Below are 25,399 nucleotides of genomic sequence, written 5' to 3' on the forward strand. Positions count from 1 at the left end.
CCGGGCCTCAGCTTGGGCCGCAGTCTCCGGCATCGCTCTTTCGGCGGTGGGGCAGTCACGCCTGCCAGAGTGGGCGCTCGACAGCTCGGCGGCCGGCTAGCAGGGCCTCGGCGCCGTGCGGGGCGCGTTCCCACTCGCTGGCTCCCGCCGCACTCCAGGCTCCGAGCTTTCCGGCCCCGCCCGGCTCGCGCCCCTCCCGCCCCGCAGCCTCGCAGTCGCCGCCGTCGGCGAGTCCCAGCGCTGCCCTGCTGCGCGGGGGAGCTGAGAACGCGGCGAGCTGGGACGGGCGCTGAGCCGTGGGAGACCCCGGGGGCGAGCAGTCGGGAATTCCCGAAGTGGAGGCAGCTCCCGGCGCGAGGGGGCGGCGTCCGGGCCGCCTGCCGGCTGGGAGGAACCACGCGCCGGGGCCTGCACCGTGAGTTGAGCGGCTTGGGCGTCCCCGGGTAGTCGCGGCAAGCGAAGCGGTGGAGGAAGCTGGGACCCCGGGAGCAGGAACAGGTCGAGGGCTTAGGTGTCCTGGCCGAAGGGGCCGGAGCCCGCCGAGGAGGGGCTGGAGTGGGCCGCGGGGACGGCCGCATGGCCAGTGCCCCCCGTCCTTCCTGCTGGGCTCCGGGAACGTCTGGTCTCACCCGCGCACAACAGGTAGGCGCGGACTGCGGCCGGCAGCGGGAGCCCCCGGGCGTGCGGGGAGGGCTGGCAGGTCGCAGCCCGCCTCGCCGGCGCGCCGCTCCCCGAACCCGCCCTGGCGGCGCCCGCCGCCTCGGGGGCTGGCCGGGAGGGGGGCCCCACGCGGGCTTCGCGAGAGGCTCTCTGCACGCCCGCGCGCAGCCCTGGAGTGGCTGCCGGGCAGTGCTTTCTTGCCGGGAAGGGAAGCCGTCGCCGCGGTGGCGGTTGCTTCGTACCGGGAGACGTCTCTTACCCTCCTCTCGGCCCCCACAACGTCCTTCCGAGGGATGATGAATTGTTTGGAAACTTGATGGAGCGCTTTATGGTGTTTACTAGGCACGGTGATGTGCGAGTTAAGATGATTTTCATAACTGTCAAGTCAGGTAATAGGTGTCAGATGGTTTGCGGTCTTTTATTAAAGGTCACAATTATACGTGGTTTTTACGTGCAGTCGTTTATTCAGCAAACATTCAGCACCCTTTATGTGTAGGCTCAGCGCCCTTAAGGAAGACATTAAAAGGAGGGGGAAAGGGGGCCCGTAAGTAAGGTTCAGAACTTTGTCAGAGGAGATAGTCTGGCGAGATTAAAGTGTAGGGACAGCAGAAGTGTGCTTGGAGCTGGGCATTAGGTGGATGGGGAAAGGAGAATTATCCTGTTTCGTTTTCCAAACATTTTAGAAAGTATGTCTTCGAGAAAGTAATTTCAGATCAGCATTGAAGCTGAGATTTGTCTTACATTTTAATACCATAGATTTTTTTCCCTTTAATGAAATGGGTAAGCAGGCAGGGTTTATAACAACAATAGTGACAGCTGGAAGAAGTACACTTATTTTATATAGAGAGCTATAGTATTGGAAGACTCCTGAACTGACTGGAAACCTGAATTTTAGCTTAAGCTCTTCCACTACTGTTTATGGATCTTAGCTCGCTTTTCTTTTTAGCGTTGTATCTGACCTTAGGAACAGAAAATACATAATCCAAAGTACCTTAAAATTTTAAAAAGTTGCACAAATAATACATTCTATAAGGAAAAAATTTAAGAACTTTTTTTGTCTTTAAGCAATGCACCTATCTTCCTTTCTTCGCTTCAGCTGTATTTCAAAAAGGGGGTTGAGACAGTTTATAACCTTTATGAACTTTTCTTAATTATCTTTTGAATAAAACAAAAGATTAAACTCTGGAGTTGTTTATGTTCCTTCATATTCTAAAATTCTTTTATTCTAAATCCTGATTAATCAGTTTAATGACATTGGCATTTTTTAAAAAAGGCTTTATTGAGTCTTTAATTATCCATAGTATAGTTGATGGGTTTGAAAAGCCCCTTCCTGGGACCTTAGTCCTCTCACATAAAAAGCATTTCTGCATTTTAAGGAGACTGCACAAACAGTTATTAAACCTCATTTAAGAAATGAATTAACTGAGGCCTAAGGAATTAGTAGAGGCTTGTTTGTATCATTTAATTGAATCCTTCCTCTAGTTGTGGTGTTAAATTCTTTGGATTACACTAGGGGTCAGCAATTGACAGGCTGTGGATCCAATCCAGCCTGCTGCCAGTTTTTATAAAGTTGTATACTGGAACAAAACCACACTCATTTATCTATTTATAGCTGTTTATATATTGTTTCTGAGTAGTTGTGATAGAGACTGTGTGGTCCACACAATCTAAAGTATTTACTCTCTGGTCCTTTATAGGAAAAAATTGCTGACCCTGGATTAGAACTCTATAAACTCTTAATCACTATATCTTTTGTGGGAGGAAGTAGGTTAAATTCAGTTTTAATTCTTAATCTTACTTTTTCATTATGTCAGGTGAACTACTGGATGCCACAAATGCTTCCAGATCTTAGATGTGTAATGATGGAAAAAGGTCGTGGCTTTTCTGCTATATTTACCTAATAATTTTTAATTTCAGCAACTCTAGCCTTTTGGAAGGCTAGAGAAAGGGAAGGATTTTTATGTGTTTTCTAACAACTTCATAATTTCAGTTTTAATTTAGATCTGATGTGGAAATTTTTTTTCATTTAGTAAACTCTTTTTAATGTATCATTTGTGTTTTTCACAAGAAACAGTAAGTCATTTTTACTCACACTTTTTTTTAAACCACGAATCTAGTGACATTGATGAAAATATCAGACAGAAAATTATTGGCAGTGTAACTGTGAGCATGAAGTCAAACGTATATCTACATGCAGTAGGACCCAAATGGGAAATTGGAAGCCTCTAAACAGATACCCAACAGATTGAAACTGGAGCATGTATCCTAAATCATGTTTGGGCTACTTTTTTTTTTTAGTAGTAACAAAATTATTTATAGAAAGAAGCATAATGTAGCCATATGAAAGCATTATGTTAGTGTTACCTGCCTAAGAAATTAGAGCTAATTATGTGACAGGAAAGAAGGAAAACTTATATGAGGTGATATTTAAAGCAGAGTATATACTTTTGCTAATCTTGAAACCATGGTATGGTTCTGACTTCACTAAATATTTGATGTATGTACTTCTTTGTACTTATTTCCTAGGTTATGCTTCTCTGTGGATATGCAACAGCATCTATCTATATCCTTTTCTGTTGCACTTGTAGATTTCTGTATGTTGAATATATGCATGTTTTTGTATATATAGTCAAAATAATACCTCACTTATTCTATACCTTTTTTATGTAGTAAAATTATCAGAAAATTGAAATTACCCATTGAAATGCACAAAAATTTCTAAAGATATTTTGGGAGGATATCTGAAAATCAAACAAGGAAAGAAAAGCATATACAGGTACAAAATCCCTTAAACTTAATTACAGAGTCCAAAAGCCTTTTTTTCTTAACTCATTTGGCAGCAAAACATGACCTGATATGAAGCTATTTATAGTCATCATTTATCCCACTTTTATGTGAATATGTTTATCTTTTGCTGCAGAAATATCAATGAGTTTGGTTATGGAGTACTGCCCCAGACCACAGGGGTTAGAGGTAATAGGAGGGCTATGATGATGGCAGCCAGAAAGCAGAGGAGTAATGGAGTTGTTCCAGGGAGCTCCACTTGCAAAGTTAAGAGCCTAGTTGGGAATCTGGCAGGGAGTGAGAAGCAGTGTCTGCTCAAAACAAAACAAAACAAAACAAAACAATAAAAAAAACCCAAAAAACTCTTAAAGGGTAGGGCTCCAAGAAGGCCAGAACCGTAGCTAAATTCTAGACTAGGCATTTCCTCAGATATGTTGTAAATTAAAAGTGGGAACCATGAGGAAAAGCCAAGATGTCAGACCATAGTGTGAATTAAGGGTGAGTCTGTGAATGCTAACCAGGGTGTAAGAGTCGTGAACAGTTAGAAGGGGAAAAGGAGGGGATTCTGTAGCAGGTGGGCTCTAATGGCTAAACTAGGAAGTCCTAGGTGGCAGATTGCATGAGCAGCAAATACAGTGATATTTTGGAAAATTGAGCAAAGACTCCTAGCCTCTGCTGAGCTGGGGGAATAATGGCATCTTGTGCACTTTGGTCTTGAACTAAGTATCCCCATATTGCCTGCTTTTAAAAATATCTGTATTAAATAGTATTTTGGTCACTTCCATCACTGTTACCTGCCTGCTCTGACTTCTCCCTGCTCTCAGTGATTCTGCTCCTTTACTTTTAACATGATGCTCTAATCCACCCTAACTGGAATCCAGATAACTGGGTTATTTGTCATGTGTAAACTAAGCTAAGAATGAACAGGCCAAAAAAAAAAAAAAGAATGAACAGGCCTTGAGAGACCAGAAACTTACCTCAATAAAGTTCATGGTCTTTGAAACAATTAATTGCTATAGCTCTTTTTTTTTTTTTTTGAAAGACTTTTTTTGTTTTTTATTGTGCTTCTTGTTACTGGATTCTCAATTAGTTACCAAGTAGTGAGATGGCTTAGACAGTGACTTTCAAATTGAGTGTGGTGGGAGACATCCGAGTAGAATTTCTCTTTTAAAATTTGCCTTCTGGCACTCCAAAATGTCCAGAGTGAAATCTTTCTTCCCAGGGGGAGGTGGAAGAGTTGGTTTGTGGAATGAAGAGTAATAAAAATTGTCAAGAATAGCCAAAGACTAACCTAACACTGTTAGTACTTACTGATTTCCTGTCTAGATGGAAAGAGCCCTCTGGAAGTTTATGTCTCTGGTAGACCTCACACTTTATCAAAAAGCTGCAGAGTATTGGGGCCCTAAGGAGGGAGTGAAGCAATAAGGAAGAACAAAGTTGTAAAGATTAGAGCTTCAGTGGGCGTGGCGGTAACTGTCAGTAAGAGCAGTGATCAGGGACTGTATGAAGAGCATGTGTGAAGTCGTTGAAGGAACATGGACATTGAAACTAGACAGATGTAGGTGTTGATCTTTCTTTTGCTAAACAGTATCTTGATCTTGGACAGATTGCTTACCTCATCCTCATCTGTAGAAGGGAGGATGATAATATCTGTGTTTCAATGTTATGAAGATTAAATGAGATAGTGCTTTAAAAGTTTCTAGTAAGTAAATCCTTGAGAGACGTTAGTTTCTTTTTCTGTCATTGCCTTTTTAGAGTTGGTTCCTGCTGCTCAGTTCCCTGCTCCCTCCCGCCATACTTCCTTTTAACCCTTCAAGGTTTTCCCTTTTGTAATCTGGAAGAATTGCTGGAGCTAGACTTCAAATTGGGCCCCTATTGGCAATCTCCTTCCCTGAATCCAGCTTCTGCCATTCTTCTCAACCCTAATGGTCATCTGCAGCACTTTGGAAAAATAAGAGAGGAAGACAAAGGAAATTGCATCCCTACTTCTGGCCCTTTCTTACCCCAACTTATAAATTTCTATATAACTCCTATTTCTTTCCTATTCCATCCTACCTTCTCTATCTTATAGGATGTGCTTCCCATTAGTTCTTGGAGTTGAGTGTATCTGCCTTTCCTATTGACTTGTGTTATGCAGTGGTGAGAAGCAGCTTTCTTGCCATTTCTACCAAGTTTGGAGGAAACATTCTTTGAATCTTGATACACTGTATTTTCATTGTATAATAAAAAAAAAAGGTATTAGTGTTGTGCCTGGGGCATGTTGCAAGTTAGACTTTTTTCATATGACTTAAGAAACATGGATTAAGTTGAATGTATGGGAATTGAATTCAGAATTCCAAAAATCAAAATTTAAAATTTATGGTGCAAATGTAAAATAGATAGCTAGTGGGAAGCTGTTGCATAGCTCATGGAGATCAGCTCGCTGCTTTGTGACAGAGGGGTGGGATAGGGAGGGTGGGAGGGAGACTCAGGAGGGAGGGGATATGGGGATATATGTATACACACAGCTAATTCACTTTGTTCTACAGCAGAAACTAACACAACATTGTAAAGCAGTTATACTCCAATAAAGATGTATATAAATAAATAAATAAATAAAATGTATGGTACAACAAGCCATTTTTAGCTTGGAAAGAATGCTGTGAAACTTAGTTAAAAGTATGAATAACACAGACTTTTATGTGAACTGATAAGTCTTAAATATACCAGGTTAATTAAGACTATTCTTTTTTTCTTTACTCATATTCCAGGAGTAGTAAAGAAAAGATTCTGTTGATGTTTAGAATTCTGAATGTTAGATAATTTGACCCTAAATGTTAATCAGAAATGGCAACTTTAAGTGGAAGTGTGACATTGACTTATTACATATTCTTCTACTTCTTATAAAAATCCTATTATAGTATAAACGAAAGGGAATTTTAAATTTTTTGACTTGTAGTAAATGATTAGTGTTTAAAGACTGTGTTCTGTAGAACACTGAGTTCACAGGATTCCCAGCAGGGAAAAAAGAGAAAAGGGTAAAGATGGGGCAAAGGTCTGTACTTAAAAGATGTTGAGATACATCAAGTGCCATAGATAGATAGATCGATAGATGGATAGTATGTGTGTATACACACACACACACACACACACACACACCCTCCTGGCAATATGTAGTGCACATTACCATATTACATGTGTGGAGACCCTCTGTAGGAAGGAAAACTGCCAACTTGGCATTTCCCAAAAAGATTTGGATTCCTCTCCCTCACACACAACACTTATCCTCATTTCCTCATTCTTTGGCATTACTGTTCTACAGAACACTCTTCAGGAAACACTGCTTTACCTGTGGGACACTCTCAACATTTAAAATTTATGCACTTACAGTTTCCATAATTATAATTTTTATAAGAGCCTAATAGTCTTTGAAGATGTCAAACTTAACTATTTCTCTGATGTTGGACTTGCAAATATACAGTTTTCACCTTTCATAGTGCTGTAATCAACACTATGCTTCTAATATTTTCCTTCTTCTCTGGCACGAATTTTCAAAAGCTGATGCTTTTGTCAAATGGTTTTGATATTTTTATGACTTCTTTATATTTTGCAAAAGAGTCAAACCTGTTTGTACTGTCACTACAAATCTATCAGCTTTTCTAAAATCTCAGTATTGGCTATGAACTTTTTATATTTGTAATATTTAGATGTAACATACATGTAATTTTAAATCACCCAGCTAAATCAAATTCTTACTGAGCTTAAATCAGTATTGTACACTTTACATTTTAAAGCATTAACTAATGGATAACTAATTTATTTTTAGGATTATTACAGAGAATTAGACTAAGTTCATTTCAAATACTAATACCATAGATTTGAATTTCAATGTCATTTTCCTGCTATTTTCTAAAGCGATTTCAGTTGCTATGGGCTTATCTAAAAATAATAAGTTAAATCTTTCTTACCCAATTTAATAGATGAATTATAGGAGAGTAGGGGACACAAATCAGCTATTAAAATCATCTATGTTATCTAGTCTCAGTATTCTTATAAATTAATAGTGCTAGTTTTTGTTTTTTGTTTTTAAGTGTTTTGGTTATTTTTGGTTAAAGAAAAACAGTCTTTTCCAAGGGCAACAATGTGAACTCAAAGTCAGAAGGAAACAGAGTGTAGGCTTCGGTAGGGTGCGTGGACCTGAAGCCTGCCCCTGGTCACCATTTTATAATGGTGGTGTGAGGATTAAATGAAAAATCCATTTATCACAGCACCCCAGCCTCCAGAAAATTCTGATTAAGTTGGTTTAGGCTCAACTTGGGTATTTTTTAAAAGCAGCCATAGTTGAGAACCACTAGTCTACATTGTTACAGGTCTGCTATCTTGACATGCTTAGCTCTTAATTTTAACAGTTTACCTGCCTCATCTCTGTTGTTCTTTTTGCCGTTTTCCCAGCGCTGCCTTTTTAGTTGTTTGACCCTTATCCTTGGAGGACTTGGGAGGTGAAACCTATTTTGTGATTTACTGAAAGGTGCAGGGCGAAATAGGTAGAGAACGAGCCCAAATATAAAGTAATGCCCCCCCCCCCCCCGCCACCGCCATGCCCTGTTTGTTCCACACATTTGTCCCTTGCATCTTAATGTCAAAAATGCTGTTTTTCCTTTTTCTCCCTTCCTAGCATTGAGGAAGGAGAATGAACTTTGTTGCCAAAGAGACCTGGGTTCATTCTCAGCTCTACTGTTTACTGGCATCTAAGTTTTTTCTTCCATAAAATGGGGACCAGTAATACCTTCCTTGCATTCTTCTTTGTGATGATTAGAGGTAATATAAATTAAGCACCTAAAAGGTTCCTGGCTCAGTGAATTACAGCTACTGTTGTCAGTTTGTGATTTGGGAATCTTATTTGGAAAGTGAAAGGCATTGCCATGAACTACAGCAGGCGATACACATTTCCTTCCCGCTTGTGGTGTTACCAAGATGATGCTAACAAATGGTATTATGGATTATAAAAGTTAGGAATCTGATGGAAGTTTAGCTTCTGTATTGGTTTTTAAGGGTTTCATTTTAAAAGTTTTTAAATCATTAAAAATTTGGAAACTAGAGAAAATAATATTACCTATAATGCTACTGCTCTAAAAATCATAGTTAACATTCTTGAATCATGATTTGGAAAAATACCAGGAGCATCTCACAATTTAAATGATGTCCAGAGAAGCCAATTTATGAAGCATAACTATAATAATGGAAAAAGTGTTATACCAAGAGAAGACAGTATAATAGGGGAAATAATCATGAAAGGCCTCCTAAATGAAGGATTTTTTTTTTGATGTGCATTTTGAAATAGTAAGTTTATTGTAGGAAGAAGCAAGGTATTTCAGATTGAAAAATGGAATACAGAGAGGATTTAAAAATCATCAAGATGAAACTGTTATCTCTAGAATTATAAATGATTTGCTTCAATATTCATTTTATCCTACAACCAATGAAGTGTATATAGCATGTCAGCAAACCAAGTTTAAGACTATGCCTAGGGATATTTAAAGTACAGTAACAGAAAGACCTCAAGAGCAGCCTTCCTTAGGCAACATTTTGATTATGGCCTAATGCTCTGTGTAACTCGAGTTCCTCTTTTGTAACCTATAATTTTGCAAAGCCTGAATCACAGGTCATAGGGAATAATAGGTCAGAAAAGAATGATCCATCTTCTTTCTAGATTAAATCTTGGGATTCAGAATGAGCTGCCAAAATGTGTCACTTTTGCGTGATGAGGATTCTTTTGAACTAAAGGCAGTCAAGACCCTGTGGGTTCAAGAGAAAATATTGCCCCTCCCTTAACTACTTAGAAGTATTTAAATTGGGGATATTTCCCAGAAAAGAGTTATTACTGGAGGTAAATTTTATCTAAGTAGCCCTATCAGATGTCAGAGCAAACATCTAATTAGCAAACATCTACTCTTCTTAATCATCCTGTGAATGACTCTTTCTGCCCTTGGAAGCCCCAGGCCACTATCCCATTCCTTAGTTTAGAATGGCATAATATCTCATTTTACCTTTCTGTCTTTCAACATTTCATGTATCTGGGTTCTTTGACCCTCTTGTGTGTGGGGTTCCTGTAGGTCCAGAATTAAGTTTTTTCTTCTCTTAATCTGTCTCATGTCAATTTAATTCTTAGACCAACCAGAAAAACCTAGAAGGGTAGAGGAAAGTTTCCTTTCTCCCCAACAAGCTAATTACTGTTTGGGGATTTTGTTTTGTTTTTTGAAAGGTATAGATTTTAAGATTTATGTATGTACCCTGAAGTATGGGAGATTCTTGAGAGGTTTTTTGTTTGTTTTACTGTATGCTTTTTGAACAAAATTGAGAAGCGAAAGACTGGAGGCTGAGTTGAAGCTGTTGTGATGTCTTTTAGAAATGTGAGTGTCAAAGAAAAGTAATTTAAATTTAAGTATGAGGCAGATTCCAAAACTTTAGCTGCTTGATATATTCTGGAATTAGCTCCATTTACTGCTGAGTTGCTTATTCATTTTGTAAATTGGTCTCCTAATGCTCTGGAAAGAAAAAAACTAACTAATCAATTCGACAAAGGTATCTTATCTTGTGTTTGACATTCTCTTTATTTGTGATTTTTTTTCTCTTTTTTCTCTTCAAAATGATATAATGAATCATTTTAAGAAACTCAAGTAACCAAAAAGAGTAGGGAGACATTTTTTCCCCTGCGTAAACTTTAGCATATGTTCCCAAAATAGTTCTATAAACCCTGTGTAGATGTGGTGATCATTTCATAATGTTGGCAAATGTCAAATCATTATGTAGTACACTTGAAACTAACCTAATATTGCATATCAGCTATATTTCAATAAAAATGAATGCATCAAATAAAATGCCTGGTTTCAAGGTGTTTGACAGGCTTGATTGGATAAAAGCGTGGCAGCATAATATCTAGTGTTTAAAGCACGTATATCTAGTCAGATTGCTTAAGCGTATGACCAGGTGTTGTGTGACCTTAGGAAAGTTGTGACCCTGTTCAACTTCTCTGTGCCTCAGTTTCCTCATCTTAAAATAGTGCTAATAAAAATAGCTACCGAAGGACAGTTCTGCGAATTATTCAAAAAATGTAAAGCGCTTAGAGTAGTGCCTGGACTATAGTAAGTGATCAATAAATAGTGTCTGTCACAAATAATGGCTGGCTTTACAGTTGGTACAGTGGTTTGATGGAATCTTTTTTTGAAGTAGCATACCTTGAAAAATATATTGTTATATATGTTCACGTTTAGTAAACTAATCACTTTGTAATCTTAACAACCATAAAAATGGAAAATGAGAGAAAAATTAGAAAAATAAGCATTCTCCAGGTATATGTATAGCCGTAGGGTTGTAGTTACATTAAAACTTACAATAGATTGACTACATTTGTATTCACCATCCTGGACTGAAACTGTAGGTCAGGGCAGGAGCATCTCTTATTTGCAGAATGCGTTTGCTTATCTCATTGATAGTATGTATGTGGAGATCACAGGTGCATTGTAGATTGGGGGGTCTAGATGTGGGATTACCAGTGTGAATTGTCTACTTCTTTTAGAAGTAATTTGTATGAGGAATGTATTGAGGGCATTGTAGATAACTTCATGCTCTGCTTATGATCTCAAGCTTTTACTGAATTATTTATTATTGCATTGTGTTAGCTATTTTGCTTCTTGATAGATCATTTTACACCACAATATTGCTGCTGCCTAAGGGAAAAAATGCCTCTTCAGCAGTCCTAATGACCTCTAAAAAGGGTAATTTGATTCTTAAGATAGGATTTTGACTTGCCCTGGTGGTCACAAGAAATTTTCTCTGTGATACTCAGGTTATTTTTTTTCCTCACCCAGTTTCGTAGATATTAAGTGCAAACTTGCTTTTCACCTTCGGTATACGTAGTAGTTTTCTTCTGGCTGTAGCGTTTATTAACTTTATCCTTAATTGCATATATTTTGGTCAGTTCACTTTGATAATTTAAGAAAGGAAAGGAGGGTTTTTTAAACAAGAAGTTAAAATTCGTGTTATCTCTATAAAAGTGAAGTTTGTTGTTCTTGTCACTCAGAATTGACATTTATGAAGGTAATCTAATACGTACTTCTTTTTTCTTTTGAGGGCAGTCAGTGCCAGGTCATGGGTGGTACCAGTCGGGCGTGCAGGACTAATTAGGAAAGGACAACTCTGATGCTAAAAGCAGCACATAGGCTTGAGAAGACAGTGGTCGATCAAAGCTGTCTTTTGGCCTGTGGGGCCTCGTCATAGTGAGAATCTAGAATATCAGCCCAAGCCAGAGGGCGAAAGTAAGGTAAAGAGTAGGGCTTGAAAACTTGAATACCCACAGAAGTTGTAAAATAATGCAAATGAATAAGGCAGTCCAGGTGGTGACTGTGCCTGCTGGAGAGTCCCTGCTTCCCTTAAATTCAGTCATTCACTGCTGTATGGGATGTGGACCCTGATTTTTGTGTAAAATCTTGTGTTTAAATGTTAGTAATTAATTTTTTTCCCCAGTACCTACATTGCAGGCCAAATTTAGTCAACAGTGTACCAGTTTGCAACTCCTGTCTTTTAAAGAGGCTCTTTTCAATTATGTAACAATGATGATGATGTGATACTCTAGGTAATTTTATACCTTCTGGGAGAAAAAAATAAAAGAAAGAAAAGCCTTCCCTATGTCTCCTATCTGATTTTCTGATCCATCTCGCTGGCTTCTCTACAAAAGATTAAGATTTATTTAGGGGAATGTGAGCTATGTATTTTATATGGTTTAGAACCTGTAATGTTCTGTCTGTATTTCTATACAGTTCTAATTACCTGTTTCTGTTTAGCTTGGAGTTTTATTTATAATGTATCAAATTTATTTTTGATACATCATTGAATAGGAGTACTCATATGTATATGTTACCTTCTCTGTTGTTTAATGTTCTTGATGATAGCTGTTACTCCTGTAAGTAGTAGTAATGATTATTTTTAATTTCTCTTCTTAAATAAATTTTCCAACCTTTTATTGTGATCTTTAAAAAAAAACAGAAAAATTGAGGAATAGTAATGATCACTCACATACCCATTACCAACATTCAGCTGTTAACATTTTGCTATATTCTATAGCTAATTGATATTCTATATATATAACTAATTGATATTCTGTAGCTCTTTTCATTTGAAAATGAGTTGCAGACATCATGCTGTTTTACTGCCATATACTTGAGCATGCACCTAGAAATAAAAAATTCGGTAACCACAAATGCCATCTTATAAATTTGTGTATGACAGTTTGTGTTTGTATTGTACACACATGCTTATATGATGTATGTATTCTAGAAAGGTACTAGAGTGTACCCAGGAGATGCTCATGAATCTAAAAACATAACTTCCTTTGTCTTATGTTGATTATTTGCTACAACAGAGGTGAAGGCTACATTGGATCTGGGTCAGAGCAGATATGATCTCTATTGCTATGATCCCTGGACAACATCCATCCAAGTGCCTTCAAAAACATGGGTTTGCTTTCACAACAAGTCTCACAGAGATAAGGAGACTGTCTGTCTATACTGGTTGAGATGGGACCCTTTCCTAAAACTCTTGGCCTCAGGCAGTGTCTTTGTTAGATGGGGGAAACAGATGCTAATAGGAATAAGTCCCTCTGCTCCTGGCTTGGATCTCCTTGTAAATGACAGGTTATTTATGGAAGCAAAGGCCAAGGGAGACATCAAGCTTCACTATAAAATAGTAAATAGTAATAGTAAGATTTGGTCATTTGTTAATATGTACCCATGACCCATTTTAGTAAAAAGGTGCTTATGGTACAGAGAAAACTGAAAATCTTAACACTTGAGTAGTCTAACCTTAAAATTTTCAAAATTTTAATGGAATGTCTCTTCTGTTTAACAAGTTCTTGCATGTGAATGTCAATAATCCTACTTTATTTTGCCTGTCTACTCTCTAAAAAAGGGATTTTGTGTCAGTGTTAACTAGAGTTTACTATTGGGGTTTTCTCAGTTTCACCCTAGAGCTGTTACGAAAGATGTGTCCATTCATTCATTCATTCATTTACGTATTTATTTATTTATGGCTACATTAAGTCTTCGTTTCTAAGTGCAGGCTCTCTCTAGCTGCCACAAGCGGGGTCTACTCTTCGTTGTGGTGCAAGGGCTTTCTCATTGCGGTTGCTTCTCTTGTTGCGGAGCACGGGCTTCAGTAGTTGTGGATGGGGGCTCAGTAGTTGTGGCTCAAGGGCTCTAGAGTGCAGGCTCAGTAGTTGTGGCACACGGGCTTAGTTGCTCTGTGGCATGTGGGATCTTCCCAGACCAGAGCTCGAACCCATGTCCCCTGCATTGGCAGGCAGATTCTTAACTTCTGTGCCACCAGGGAAGCCCTGTCTCCATTTATTTATGCTTTGTGCTTTTCTGTGAAAGAGTTCCAGTATTGCGATTGTGTTCCTTTTCACTCTCCTTTTAAAATATTATTTTCCTCTATTATAGGTTTTTTCCTTTAGGTATATTGACTTAAGTTTAATGAGAAGAATCGTGACCAGCTAGGAGAATTTTCTGCAAGGAATGGAATTAGCTCATAGCTTATTGCTGAATGAAGAAACATACAATCAACTGGGTGAAGTTCAGAAGGCAGAGTTTATTTTTGATTGGTTGCGATATTTGGAGAAGCTCTTGCTAGCAACCAGCAGGGTGAGTAAAATTGCAAAAACGGTTTTTTGAGGTTTTTTTAAGTTCCAGATAATGTTTACTTCGTTTCGTTTGCTTTTCTAATTCTGCCCAGTATAACCTAAATTAGCTTTTGAAGGTTAGACCTTAATAAGACTATATAATGAAATAGGAGGTTTCTTCTGTTCAAAAGAGCAGGAAGAAATTAGCCAATATTTGTAATACTACTTTCAAATATATTAAAAACTAACTGCAGAGCACTTTGTGATAGATTTCATTATCATCATCTTCTGTACCTTGTGTCCCTCCACATTTATAATGTCCTGATTCAGTATAGCGCTAAATAGTGTTATGGGAGTTTCACTTAAAAAAAGGTGTGAACTCTTTAAGGGGAATATGAATTAAGGAGTCTTTAAGTAAACATATTCCCTCTTAAAAGTTCATGAAATGGTTACCAAAAATAGAAAACTAATCACTCACACCATTTACTGATATTCAGCAGTTGTTAACGTTTTGCCATGTTTAATTGACTGATTTACAGAGCCATGTAAGTTGCTACTTTACTTCTAACTACTTTTGCATACATCTCCTAAAAATAAGAATTTTCTACAGAATAACAATACCCTACGTAATGCAAAAATGGTGCAAAGACGCTACTCGTGGAGACATTTAGAATTTAACAAACAACAAAAATCCGTACCCTAAATTAACATATACAAACATATACTTTATTGTGGAAGTTTAGGCCTCAGGGGAGCGAGCACCTGAATACCATACCACTGTGATGATATTCTGTACTCCTTTTTCAGAGAGTAGACAAGTAAAATAGAGTCACATCATTGGCATTTAGATGCATAAGCTTGCAAAAAGAAAATTGCACTGAACTTAGAAAAAGATCTGAGTAAAACTGTTAACCATTACAAGATCAACTCTGGTGGTAGGTTGTAGATTGCTCCTTATTGGTTCAGATATGTATTGGGCAGAGGTTTAAGAACTAAGAAGTTCTAGTTAAGATATAAATTTTCTCTACCTTTCAAACCTAAGAAGAAAGACAGAGAAAAAAATAGAGCCCTTGTCTTTGTTCACAAAGACTCCAATATATTGTGGTCCAGTATTTATTTTTTGGAAGTATCATCAGGGCAACAAACTACCTGTTCATGAGAACACGCCACCAACTTATTTCTAATATTTAATCAAAATAACCTTGCATTTTCTAGAGGCTTTTAGTTAGTTCTTAATTATATGAAAGAAAAATCATATTAGAGGATTACACGTAGTTATGTTGACTTGAAATATCTTTGTTACCTTCCTTTCTAGAGTGATGTAAGGGAGAAGCAGAAGACTCTTGTGGAACAGCTCCTGTGTTTGTTGAACAGCTCCCCAGGGCCTCCTACTCGCAGACTCCTTGCTAAGAATCTAGCCATTCTTTATAGTATTGGAGACACATTCTCTGTTTATGAGACAATCGATAAATGTAATGATCTTATTCGAAGCAAAGATGATTCTCCAAGTTATCTTCCCACTAAACTGTAAGTTAAATATTAAAACTTAACACAAAACAAAAGAGTTCTTCTTTGTTGTCTTTTTTTTTTAATTAATTATTTTTTGGCTGCATTGGGTCTTCGTTGCTACATGCAGACTTTTCTCTAGTTACGGTGAGCAAGGGCTTCTCTTTGTTGTGGTGGGCAGGCTTCTCATTGCAGTGACTTCTCTTGTTGCAAAGCACAGGCTCTAGGCTCACGGGCTGCAGTAGTTGCAGCATGTGGGCTCAGTAGTTGTGGCACGCGGGCTATAGAATACAGGCTCAGTAGTTATGGTGCATGGGCTTAGTTGCTCGGCGGCATGTGGGACCAGGGATCAAACCCCATGTCCCCTGTATTGGCAGGTGGATTATTAACCACTGTGCTACCAGGGAAGTCCTGTTGTATCATTTTTTTTTTATTACAAAGGATCCAAACTTTGCTGTACAGTAGAAATTAACATAACACTGTTAATTAACTATACTTTAGTAAAATAAGTTTTTTTTAAAAAAAGAACCCAAATAATTATTATGAAATGATTATTATGATAATTATTATGAAACTGAATACAAATTGTTTTACTCATTTTTTTAAAAATCTAAATTTCAAAAGATCTAACATTTTTCCATTGATTGAGAAACAGTTCTTTTTATTAAAAAGTATTTTAGACATTTGAAGCTTAGATTTAGGGATCAAAACTGTTTGATTAAAATTTTAGCAGTTGAGGGACTTCCCTGGTGGTCCAGTGGTTAAGATTCCATGCTCCCAGGAGTCCGGTCCGATCCCTGGTCAGGGAACTAGATCCTGCATGCCGCTACTAAAAGGTTCCCACATGCCACAATTAAAGATCCTGCAAGCCGCAACTAAGACCTGGTTCAGCCAAATAAATAAATAAATAATAAATAAGTAAAATTTATTAAAAAAACATTTTAGCAGTTGAGTTTTTAAGGAACAGGTATTTTAAATTCTTCACATTTTGGATGTCCTTTTATATTATTTAGTTTATTAGTTCTTGGTAGTGAAAATTAATACTAAATATATAGAAAAATACTCTTCTAAGATCTTAAAAGAACAACTTAGTTTCTTTCTCCATAGGACTCAGTTCATTTTATCACCTGTTTTTTAGAGAAGGCTATTTGCCATGTATGGTTCCACAGTACTAATTTTATAGAAATTTTTATTTAGTTTTTAGCTTATAATAGAATGTGTTTTCCCATACAGTTTTCAGACTTGATGAGAACATTGTTCTTTTTCTTTTATCTTTAAGACCATCTTTGATCATCTGATATATGAAGCTCAGTTCTACTAAAAACTGTTTTGTAAAAAATTTGAGGGAATGGAATCTTTGGACTGAGATTTAGATAAGTTAAAGATGTCTTTTTAAAATTCTTGTATTGAAAATGTAATTATTTGATACTCACCTAAGTGAGTATCAGATTCTTTAGGACTTAACAATGGAGTAGATTCTGGGAAATTTTATCCTTTAAAAGTAAAGTTAAGTAGTCATCTTTACATGTGCTAAATAAATAAGATCCTTTTATTCCTGTGTTTTCATTCATGACTAATTTCTAATTTAAATGTCATTTCAGCGCTGCTGTGGTGTGTTTGGGTTCCTTGTATAAGAAGTTGGGTAGAATACTGGGTAACACCTTTACTGATACAGTGGGGAATATTCTTAAAGCTATGAAGAGTGCAGAGGTAAATATAAATTTTATGGTTTCTCAAGCCAATAAAAGAGCTTTACCTAGGACAGGCATACATAGTATGCATGTAAATATATCCATAAGTGACATTTCTAGGTAGTGCACGTATGTACTTTGTATATTGAATCTTTATTAGAAAAGCAATAGTGCAGTAAAATTTTGTGTATTCGTATAAATTCAAATGGCCAGAAACTAAGGTTTTTCTCTAGCAGACCCATCCCTGCTTTCTCTTCTTGCATCACCTTTTCCATCTGATGCTACTTTTACTAGTGAGCCAGAGCAAGTGCTTATCACCAAGGAACCAGATACACAGTTGGTAACTACCATATACCTGATGGGTGGATTTGTATTGTACCAGCATCAGAAGGGAGTAAGGAATAAAATCAGGGTAGGAAAGAGTGTGGAGGACATAAGCGTGACTAGGATTGGGATGACCTTTTCATCGCCAGGGGAATATTATTCTCAGCCTGAGCCTCGTTGATTTGTGGGCATCATTTACCATTGTGAAACACCCTTTGTTTTTGTAACTGTCTCTTTATTGGACATCCAAGATATACTATAATTTCTTGCCAACTATAGTTTTACTAGTCGAATTTTGAAATGAAAACATTTCTATGTTTGTATACCAAAAATTTTAAATCTATGGTCCCTCATATTTAAGGATAACTCAGCACCTTTAAATATTAAAAAAAAAAACTCACCAGTTCCTGTTCTTACCTTACTTGGAAAAAGTCTAGAAAACAGCTCTGAAATAATTTATAAAAATGCTGGCCTGTCCCACATATTTCTTTTTAACTGTATCAACATGAAACATGGGAATGTTCAAATGTAAAATATGCCAAATTTCAAGAAGAATGTAACTTGTTCCAGAACTTTGAGAAGTGAAATCCATAACGTAAAACTGGTAAGAGAATCAACTCAGCAGATCACTTCGCAGCAGCAATAGTTTATGCAAAGATTGAAGAAGGTAATTCACAAGGAGAGGGGTTTTTTTTTGTAGTTTTTTTTTTTTTTTTGGCACACGGGCTTAGTTGCTCCACGGCACGTGGGATCTTCCCAGAGCAGGGATCGAACCCATGTCCTCTGCATTGGCAGGTGGACCCTCAACCACTGCCCCACCCAGGAAGCCCCTTTTTTGTAGTTTTTATAAAAGTTTATTACCATTTTATAAAATAAAAAACTTTGCCCAATATGTTTGAAAAATCCAAGAAAATTCAAATATTTTAAGGATAGAAGTTGAGATAATTATCAATGGCAGGTCTTTTGGTGGTGAAAGGAAAAGGAAATCTTTCTTCTCTGAAGGCACCAGTATTGGAGGTGAACAGCTTTACAAAATGATACTGAGTGCCATATATGGTAACATGTGGACAAAAGTGTAGGCTATACTTTAATTCTTAATTTATGTAAGAGAAAGCTCATAATGAAGGCAAAGAAATGGAAGAATATATAGAATTAGAATACATAAAACAGCAACATAAAGCATATGAGAGGGTATATAGAATTATACTGTTTTAAGAGTCTTGCCACTATGAAGTGGTAAATAGTAGGTTTAATTAGAATGTAATCTATTAGGGATGTCTAGCATGATGGCTACAATAATCACTATTAAAAATAGTTATAATAACAGTGTAAATATTTATACACTCCTCAGAGCATCTAAATTATAAAGCAAATATTAACAGACCTAAAGAGAGAAATACACAGCAATACGATCATAGTGGGGACTGCAGTCCCCCCCTTGCTGCATCAGTGGATAGATCACCCAGACAGAAATCAACATGGAAACCTTGGTGTGAACTACATATTAGACCAGTTGGACCTAATGGACGTAACCTGATCATTCCACCCAACAGCAGCAAAACACACCTTCTCTTCTAATGCACAGACAAGATTCACCAGGATAGATCACATATTAGGTCCCAAACAAGTCTGAACAAATTTAAGATTGAAATCACATGGAGTATCTTTTCCGCCCACAATGATACGAAACTAGACACCAGCAACATCAGGAAAGCTGGAAATTCTCAGATATGTTGAGATTAACAACAAACCAGGAGGAGACATTGTTAATATCTATAAATCTGGTTTTATTTAAAAGGACATGTCAGTAAGAACTTATATTTACTGAGGTATGGCCACTTTAAACTTTTTTTTTTCTCTAAACTTCATTGATTAAGCTATACTTTTTAGGCCTCATGGTTAACACAGGATTACTCTATAAGTTTCAGAAATTTTTAAGTTATTACTAAGTATTTAATTTTCTCCTCCACTTTTTACTTTTATGATTTAGTTGATTCACTGCCACAACATTTTGGAGATATCATAAAGGATTTCCACCTTTGATACACACCAGTAGTGATAAACAGCATTTGAAATTGGCATAAAAGAAAGTTAAGTTTCCCATTAGGAGTCATCCACCTATAATTAGTCACTATTGTACTCCTTTGAACAAAAATAAATTAATAACATTACAAGGAAAATGATCCTTGATGTTGATCTTTCTCCAGCTTTAACTTACCTATATTGGCCTTAACTTCCTAAGACGTAGAAAGCATTTGGAGCATTTAGTAAAACATCGTAATACAAGCAGCTACTATTTCTTGAGTGTTTACTGTGTCCAGGCACTGTGGTGAATGATTTCCCCACAGGGGCTTATTTACTTCCCACACTGGCTCTGTGGGGTTGGTTATCGTTGTTTCATTTCTTTTTTCTTTCTTTTTTTTTTTTTTTTTCTTGGCCGCACTGTGCAGCATGTTGCATCTTAGTTCCATGGCCAGGGAACGAATCCATGCCCCCTGCAATGAAGGTGCAGAGTCTTAACCACTGGACTGCTGGGGAAGTTCCTTATCCTCATTTTATAGATGAAGAAATAAGTAAGAACAGCTTAAAGTCATGCAGCTACTAAGGTTCAGAGCTGAGATTCAAACCCAGGTCTTTTAAAATCTAAACCCAGACTTATAACCTCTGAGTTAAAATACTTGGCCCAGTGAGTGATAAAATATTAATAGCTGTGAACTCAACTGAGCATTTACTGTGTGTCAGGCACTGTTCTAAACACTTCACATGTAGTCACTCATTTGATCTTCACAACAACCATTTAACAGATAAACATATTTGCCCAAAGACATGTAGCTAGTAGGTGACAGACCATGCACTCTTACCATGTTACCTCATTTATGGCAACCATTTATTGAATGCCTGACAACATGGAAGTTTTATCCCTGGCACTTTCCATATAATTTCATTTAATCAGCACATCAACCCTATGAAATTTATATTGTGTTGAAGTGTAATATATACAACTAACACTTTTAAAATAGTAAATATTGTATAAAATAACAATTGTTCATTTTTCTTGATGTCAGAATAGGTTGGTTAGTGTGTACAAAAATCTGAGTATTTCTCTCATATATGAGATAAATTTCAATTCTTAATGCTGTTTTTCACAGTGAATTTTTTTCTTCCTGTTCTTTAAATCTTTTCTTCTCTGATAGTCACAAGGTCGATATGAGATTATGCTGAGTCTGCAAAACATACTGAATGGACTGGGAGCTGCTGCTACACCTTGCCACAGGGATGTTTATAAAGCTGCTAGATCCTGCTTAACAGATAGATCCATGGCCGTTCGTTGTGCTGCTGCAAAGGTAAAATAGTCTAAGCAGAATTTCTAAAAATTAATATAAAGGCAACTAAATCAGTTTATCCCAGGGAAAACACTAGTAACAGCTACATGATCTTAGAGCTGCAACCTTGGTATTCAGGTATGACTGTCTCATTTTAACATATGAGGAAACTGAGACCCCAAGAGTTCTATGAATTTCCCAAGGTTCTTTATTTATTTACTTATTTTATTTTATTGGCTGTGTTGGGTCTTCATTGCTGCACATGGGCTTTCTCTAGTTGATGCGAGCAGCAGCTACTCTTCATTGTGGTGCACGGGCTCCTCATTATAGTGGCTTCTCTTGTTGTGGAACACGGGCTCTAGGCATGCAGGCTTCAGTAGTTGTGGCACATGGGCTCAATAGTTGTGGCTCACGGGCTCTAGAGCGCAGGCTCAGTAGTCATGGCACACGGGCTTAGTTGCTCTGTAGCATGTGAGATCTTCCTGGGACAGGGATCGAACCCATGTCCCCTGCATTGGCAGGCGGATTCTTAACCACTGCACCACCTAGGAAGTCCCCCAAGGTTCTTAAAGTAGTAAGCAGCACATTGTCAAAAGTGGGGAGTTCAAGTTACCAGAGTCTAAGTATTCCTTCCACTCCACTGTGCCTCCTCTCTATAATTGGGTAAAATTTAAATGTACGGTTTATGTTGTTTGAAAGTGATTTGTTTTTGTTTTTATCATACTTTCTTAAAATAGTTGGTTAGATAGTAAAGTGTTTACTTTGAAATTATGCTTACAATTGTTCATAGCCAACAGATAGATTCTAAAGACATTTTTCATAGCCCACCGAATTAAAAATGGGTCTTTCTCCTTCCCTTTGTGGACACATTGCTTTATATAGTGTAATTTTATGGCTTTTTAGTGAGTATTCACTTGTTGTCCCTGCAATCATTATTAGAGACTTTGGATTTGTATATTATTTTTGTTAATCTTGATAGGTTCTGCAACTTATATAGATCTGAACCTGACATTTATATTTTGTTTTTTATTAATTTCTTTTTTTCCTGATTGAATAGTGTCTCCTTGAACTTCAGAATGAGGCCATCTTTATGTGGGGTACAGACCTGGACAGTGTGGCCACACTATGTTTTAAATCTTTTGAAGGCTCCAATTATGATGTGCGGATTTCAGTTTCAAAGCTACTAGGCACGGTGTTGGCCAAAGCTATAATTTCTAAACACCCAGGAGCAGGTAAATTCATGTAATTATTTTCATAATGTCTTCCATAATTTTTTCCCAGTTGATTTAAACAAACATATGTAGCATTACTGCTACTCATTATTACTTTTGAAAAGAGGCAGTATCATATAAATTTTAGTTTGGAAACATTTCTATAAGTCCTACAATTTCATTTTAAAACAATTCAGTGAAAGTTTGAGGAAGAAATTAAAAGAACTCTTAAATAAATGTGCTTTATTCAATCATTGTCTTCCTCTACACCATGGCTTTTTTTTTTCTTTTTTAAATTGTGGAGTGTTATCCAATAAGAGATATGATCTAATTCTTGAGAATTTTTTTCTAAGCAGCATGCATCAGATTACATACATTTGGCTTGCCATCTTCTAGATTGGTATAAGGGATCAATGATGTAAATAATTCCAAACAGGAGGTACTTGAAATTTACTGTTTGAACAATTGGTGTTAGTGTTTATTTGCTATTTATACACTCCTAGGCAGTGAGTAAGGGTGGAGTATTTTTGAAAACAAAAAGGTTTGCCTGGGTTTAATCTACAGTGTATAGAAAACACTGATGAATAATTAAAAACTTACTTTATTATTCTGTCTCCAGAGAATAACAGTCTCATGCTAATGAAAATGTGATTGTTCTGTAGAACCTTGCTCCTCGATATCTGCAAACCGAGGGTACTAGCATCACCTGGGAGCTCATAAGAAATGCAGAAGCCCAGACCCCACTCAACTTACTAAATCAGATTCTCACTTTAACAAGATCCCCAGATAATTTGTATGCACATTAAAGTTTTAGGGTCATTGCTCTAGAAATTGTTTATTGTGACATTAAGAAGGGTTCTGGTTTCATCTAAGCCAGGGTTTCTCAACCAGAGCTGAGAGAAGACAAGGGAGTACAGCATATCAGAATAACCTAGGGAGAATTAACAACTATATAGTCCCCTCATTCTTCAGTTGAGACCCAGAAGTTTAGAATTTATAATGCATTTTTTAAAAATTGTGGTTCTTCTAATCTTATAATTTAAAGTTGTTCAGAGCATTTAGGAGGTTAACTCTTAAGCCATCTAAGAGATTGAAATTGGAAGACCCTCTGGAAAATGTGAATTGTTTCCATAAATGTATCATTAGCCCTAGTACACTAGTTGCACTAGTTGCAGGAAAAGCAAGCAAAATACAGAATTGCCTAACAAATGTGAATAATGTTTAAATGTATATCCCATAGTAGCACTAAACTAATAGCAGCATTTTTGTAATCAGTCTAAGCAAAGTGAAGAACCAGCTTCACCCACACTAAAAAAACTTTGGCCTAATCTTTTTTCTTTTTTTTTTTTTTCCTAATCTTTTGTTAGGAATCCTGTTATCTTGCATCTGTAAATTCTAGGCTTATGTTATAATTGAGTGATTTTCATACAACTAAAAAGTGATCTAGATATCATAATAGATTTTTTTTTTTACGTAGGAGACTAATAGTTAGCAACATAGTGCTTAATAATTTGGAAAACAGATGCAGTGGAGGTTTGTACACCCAACCACAATATTCGATTATGAGGTACAGAACTGAAATGATTTTCCTAGTAAAATCAGCAGGCTTCTAATAGATAGTATATTAATTCCAAGGCATTTAAAAAGCAGGGATTGAGTATGACATTTTCCTAACATTGGGATAAGTTGCCAGGGATTTATGGACTCTTTCAAAGTTACTTCTTGATCATGACCCTCAAGTCATACTGTATTTCCCTCATCCATTCACTGTCCCACTTTCCTAATTGACTATTTTATATCTTCATCTTCTCCCATCTTACTTTCATTTCATGGCCTATCTTCCATAGGTTCCCCTACTAAATCTACCACCTTCCAGCATCTATACCCATATACTCTGACTTTTCCACTGTTAAGATGAATTGTCTCGTCCTCTGTTAAAGCCATATGTTCAATATGTTTTAAAGCTTATCGTCTCACCTGCTTGAGGACATAGCTCTAGGAAGTCTCCCCTCTCTTACCTCAACTTTTCTCTCTCTATTGCATTATTCCCTATAAAAACCTGCTTTTTTTCCCTCTCATCTTAAAAAAAAATTTTTTTTTTCTTGTATCTTCCCTAACCAGCTGGAGCCCCATTTTTCTTCCCTTTGCAACAGAGTTCCTCAGAGCAGTTCTTAATACTGTTTTTTTAGTTTCTTTCTTCTTTCAAACCCACTTCAATTAGGATTTCCCCCAGTTAACTCTTGAAAACTGTTTTTGTTAAGGTCGATAATGACCTCCACATTCATCGCTTATTCGGTAAGTAAAAATTGAGGATTATATAGGGCCACGATCTGTCCTGAGCATGTAGGATGTGTTATTGAACAAAGCCCCTGCCCTGTGGAGCTTCTGTTCTAATATTTAGCCATGCTAAGCCAGTGGGCAGTTCTCAGTTTTCTTACTTGACTTTTCAGCAACATCTAACTCAGTTGATCTTCCTCCTCATCCTTTTTTCACTTGCCTTTTAGGACCTCACGCTCCCTTGGTTTTCTTTCTTCTCTAGAAATTTCTGTTCAGACTTTGATGATTCCTTGTCTTCTCATAGGAGAGACCCATCACCTGGTTCTTGGTCTTCTGCTTATTACGTAAGCTCACTCTAGGTGATCTTATCCAACTAATCTCATGGCTTAAATACCATCTATGTATCGGGGATTCTTGGAATTATGTCTTTAGCCCACACTTTTCTCCTAGACACTGAACTCTCATATCTAGCTGCCCATTTGACATGTCTGTTTGATGTTTCAGATTAACTTGTCCTAAGTGAATGCTAGATTTCCCCTCCCACTATGTACACATACCTGTCTACTTGCAGTCATAGCCTTGCTGATCTAAGTTGATGACAGCTCTGTCCCTGAAGGTGTTCAAACCGCAGTTTGTAAAGTCGCCCTTGAATCTTCTCTCTCACACTCAGTAGCTATTCTACTTAACAATATTGAAACATGTCTAGAGTTGGGACTCCTTGAAGAAGTGACTCATGAGGTTGGGGCCAGGAAAGTCTGAGGATGAACCTGGAGCGTCTTGTGCCAAAAAAGTAAGGAGCTTGTACTGGCCAGCTTTCTGAAGACACTTGTGCTGGTCAAATCCAGGACAGTATTAGAATTAATAATGATAGAAATGGGTTATAACCTGTTAAATAAAAAGGGAATCTATGAGTACAAAATGAAAATAAGTAAATATAGGAGAAGGGGAAGATCTTTTTACAGTGGAATGCCA

The 25,399-nt window shown here is 37.3% G+C and overlaps 1 protein-coding gene across 8 annotated transcripts in view; it reads left to right on the forward strand.

Annotated features, from left to right (window-relative positions):
- Positions 1-286: 286 nt before the first annotated feature.
- The window catches only part of HEATR5A (HEAT repeat containing 5A), a 92,572-nt gene continuing 67,459 nt past the window's right edge, over positions 287-25,399 (forward strand). For 6 of the 8 annotated variants that reach the window (XR_009051235.1, XM_057720913.1, XM_057720917.1 and 3 more), the window contains exons 1-6: positions 287-415; positions 13,917-14,117; positions 15,411-15,622; positions 17,203-17,311; positions 20,811-20,960; positions 21,997-22,171. Coding sequence is in view for 7 of the 8 variants with exons in the window: in XM_057720913.1 (XP_057576896.1) it covers positions 13,992-14,117; positions 15,411-15,622; positions 17,203-17,311; positions 20,811-20,960; positions 21,997-22,171 (772 nt within the window). In the remaining variant the exon portion in view is untranslated. Of the gene's footprint in view, positions 416-549; positions 643-13,916; positions 14,118-15,410; positions 15,623-17,202; positions 17,312-20,036; positions 20,190-20,810; positions 20,961-21,996; positions 22,172-25,399 lie in introns of those variants that run through there. The other 2 variants (XM_057720915.1, XM_057720920.1) reach the window with 2 other exon arrangements.

This window comes from Hippopotamus amphibius, chromosome 2, assembly GCF_030028045.1.
Source record: "Hippopotamus amphibius kiboko isolate mHipAmp2 chromosome 2, mHipAmp2.hap2, whole genome shotgun sequence".
NCBI classification, from domain to species: domain Eukaryota; kingdom Metazoa; phylum Chordata; class Mammalia; order Artiodactyla; family Hippopotamidae; genus Hippopotamus; species Hippopotamus amphibius.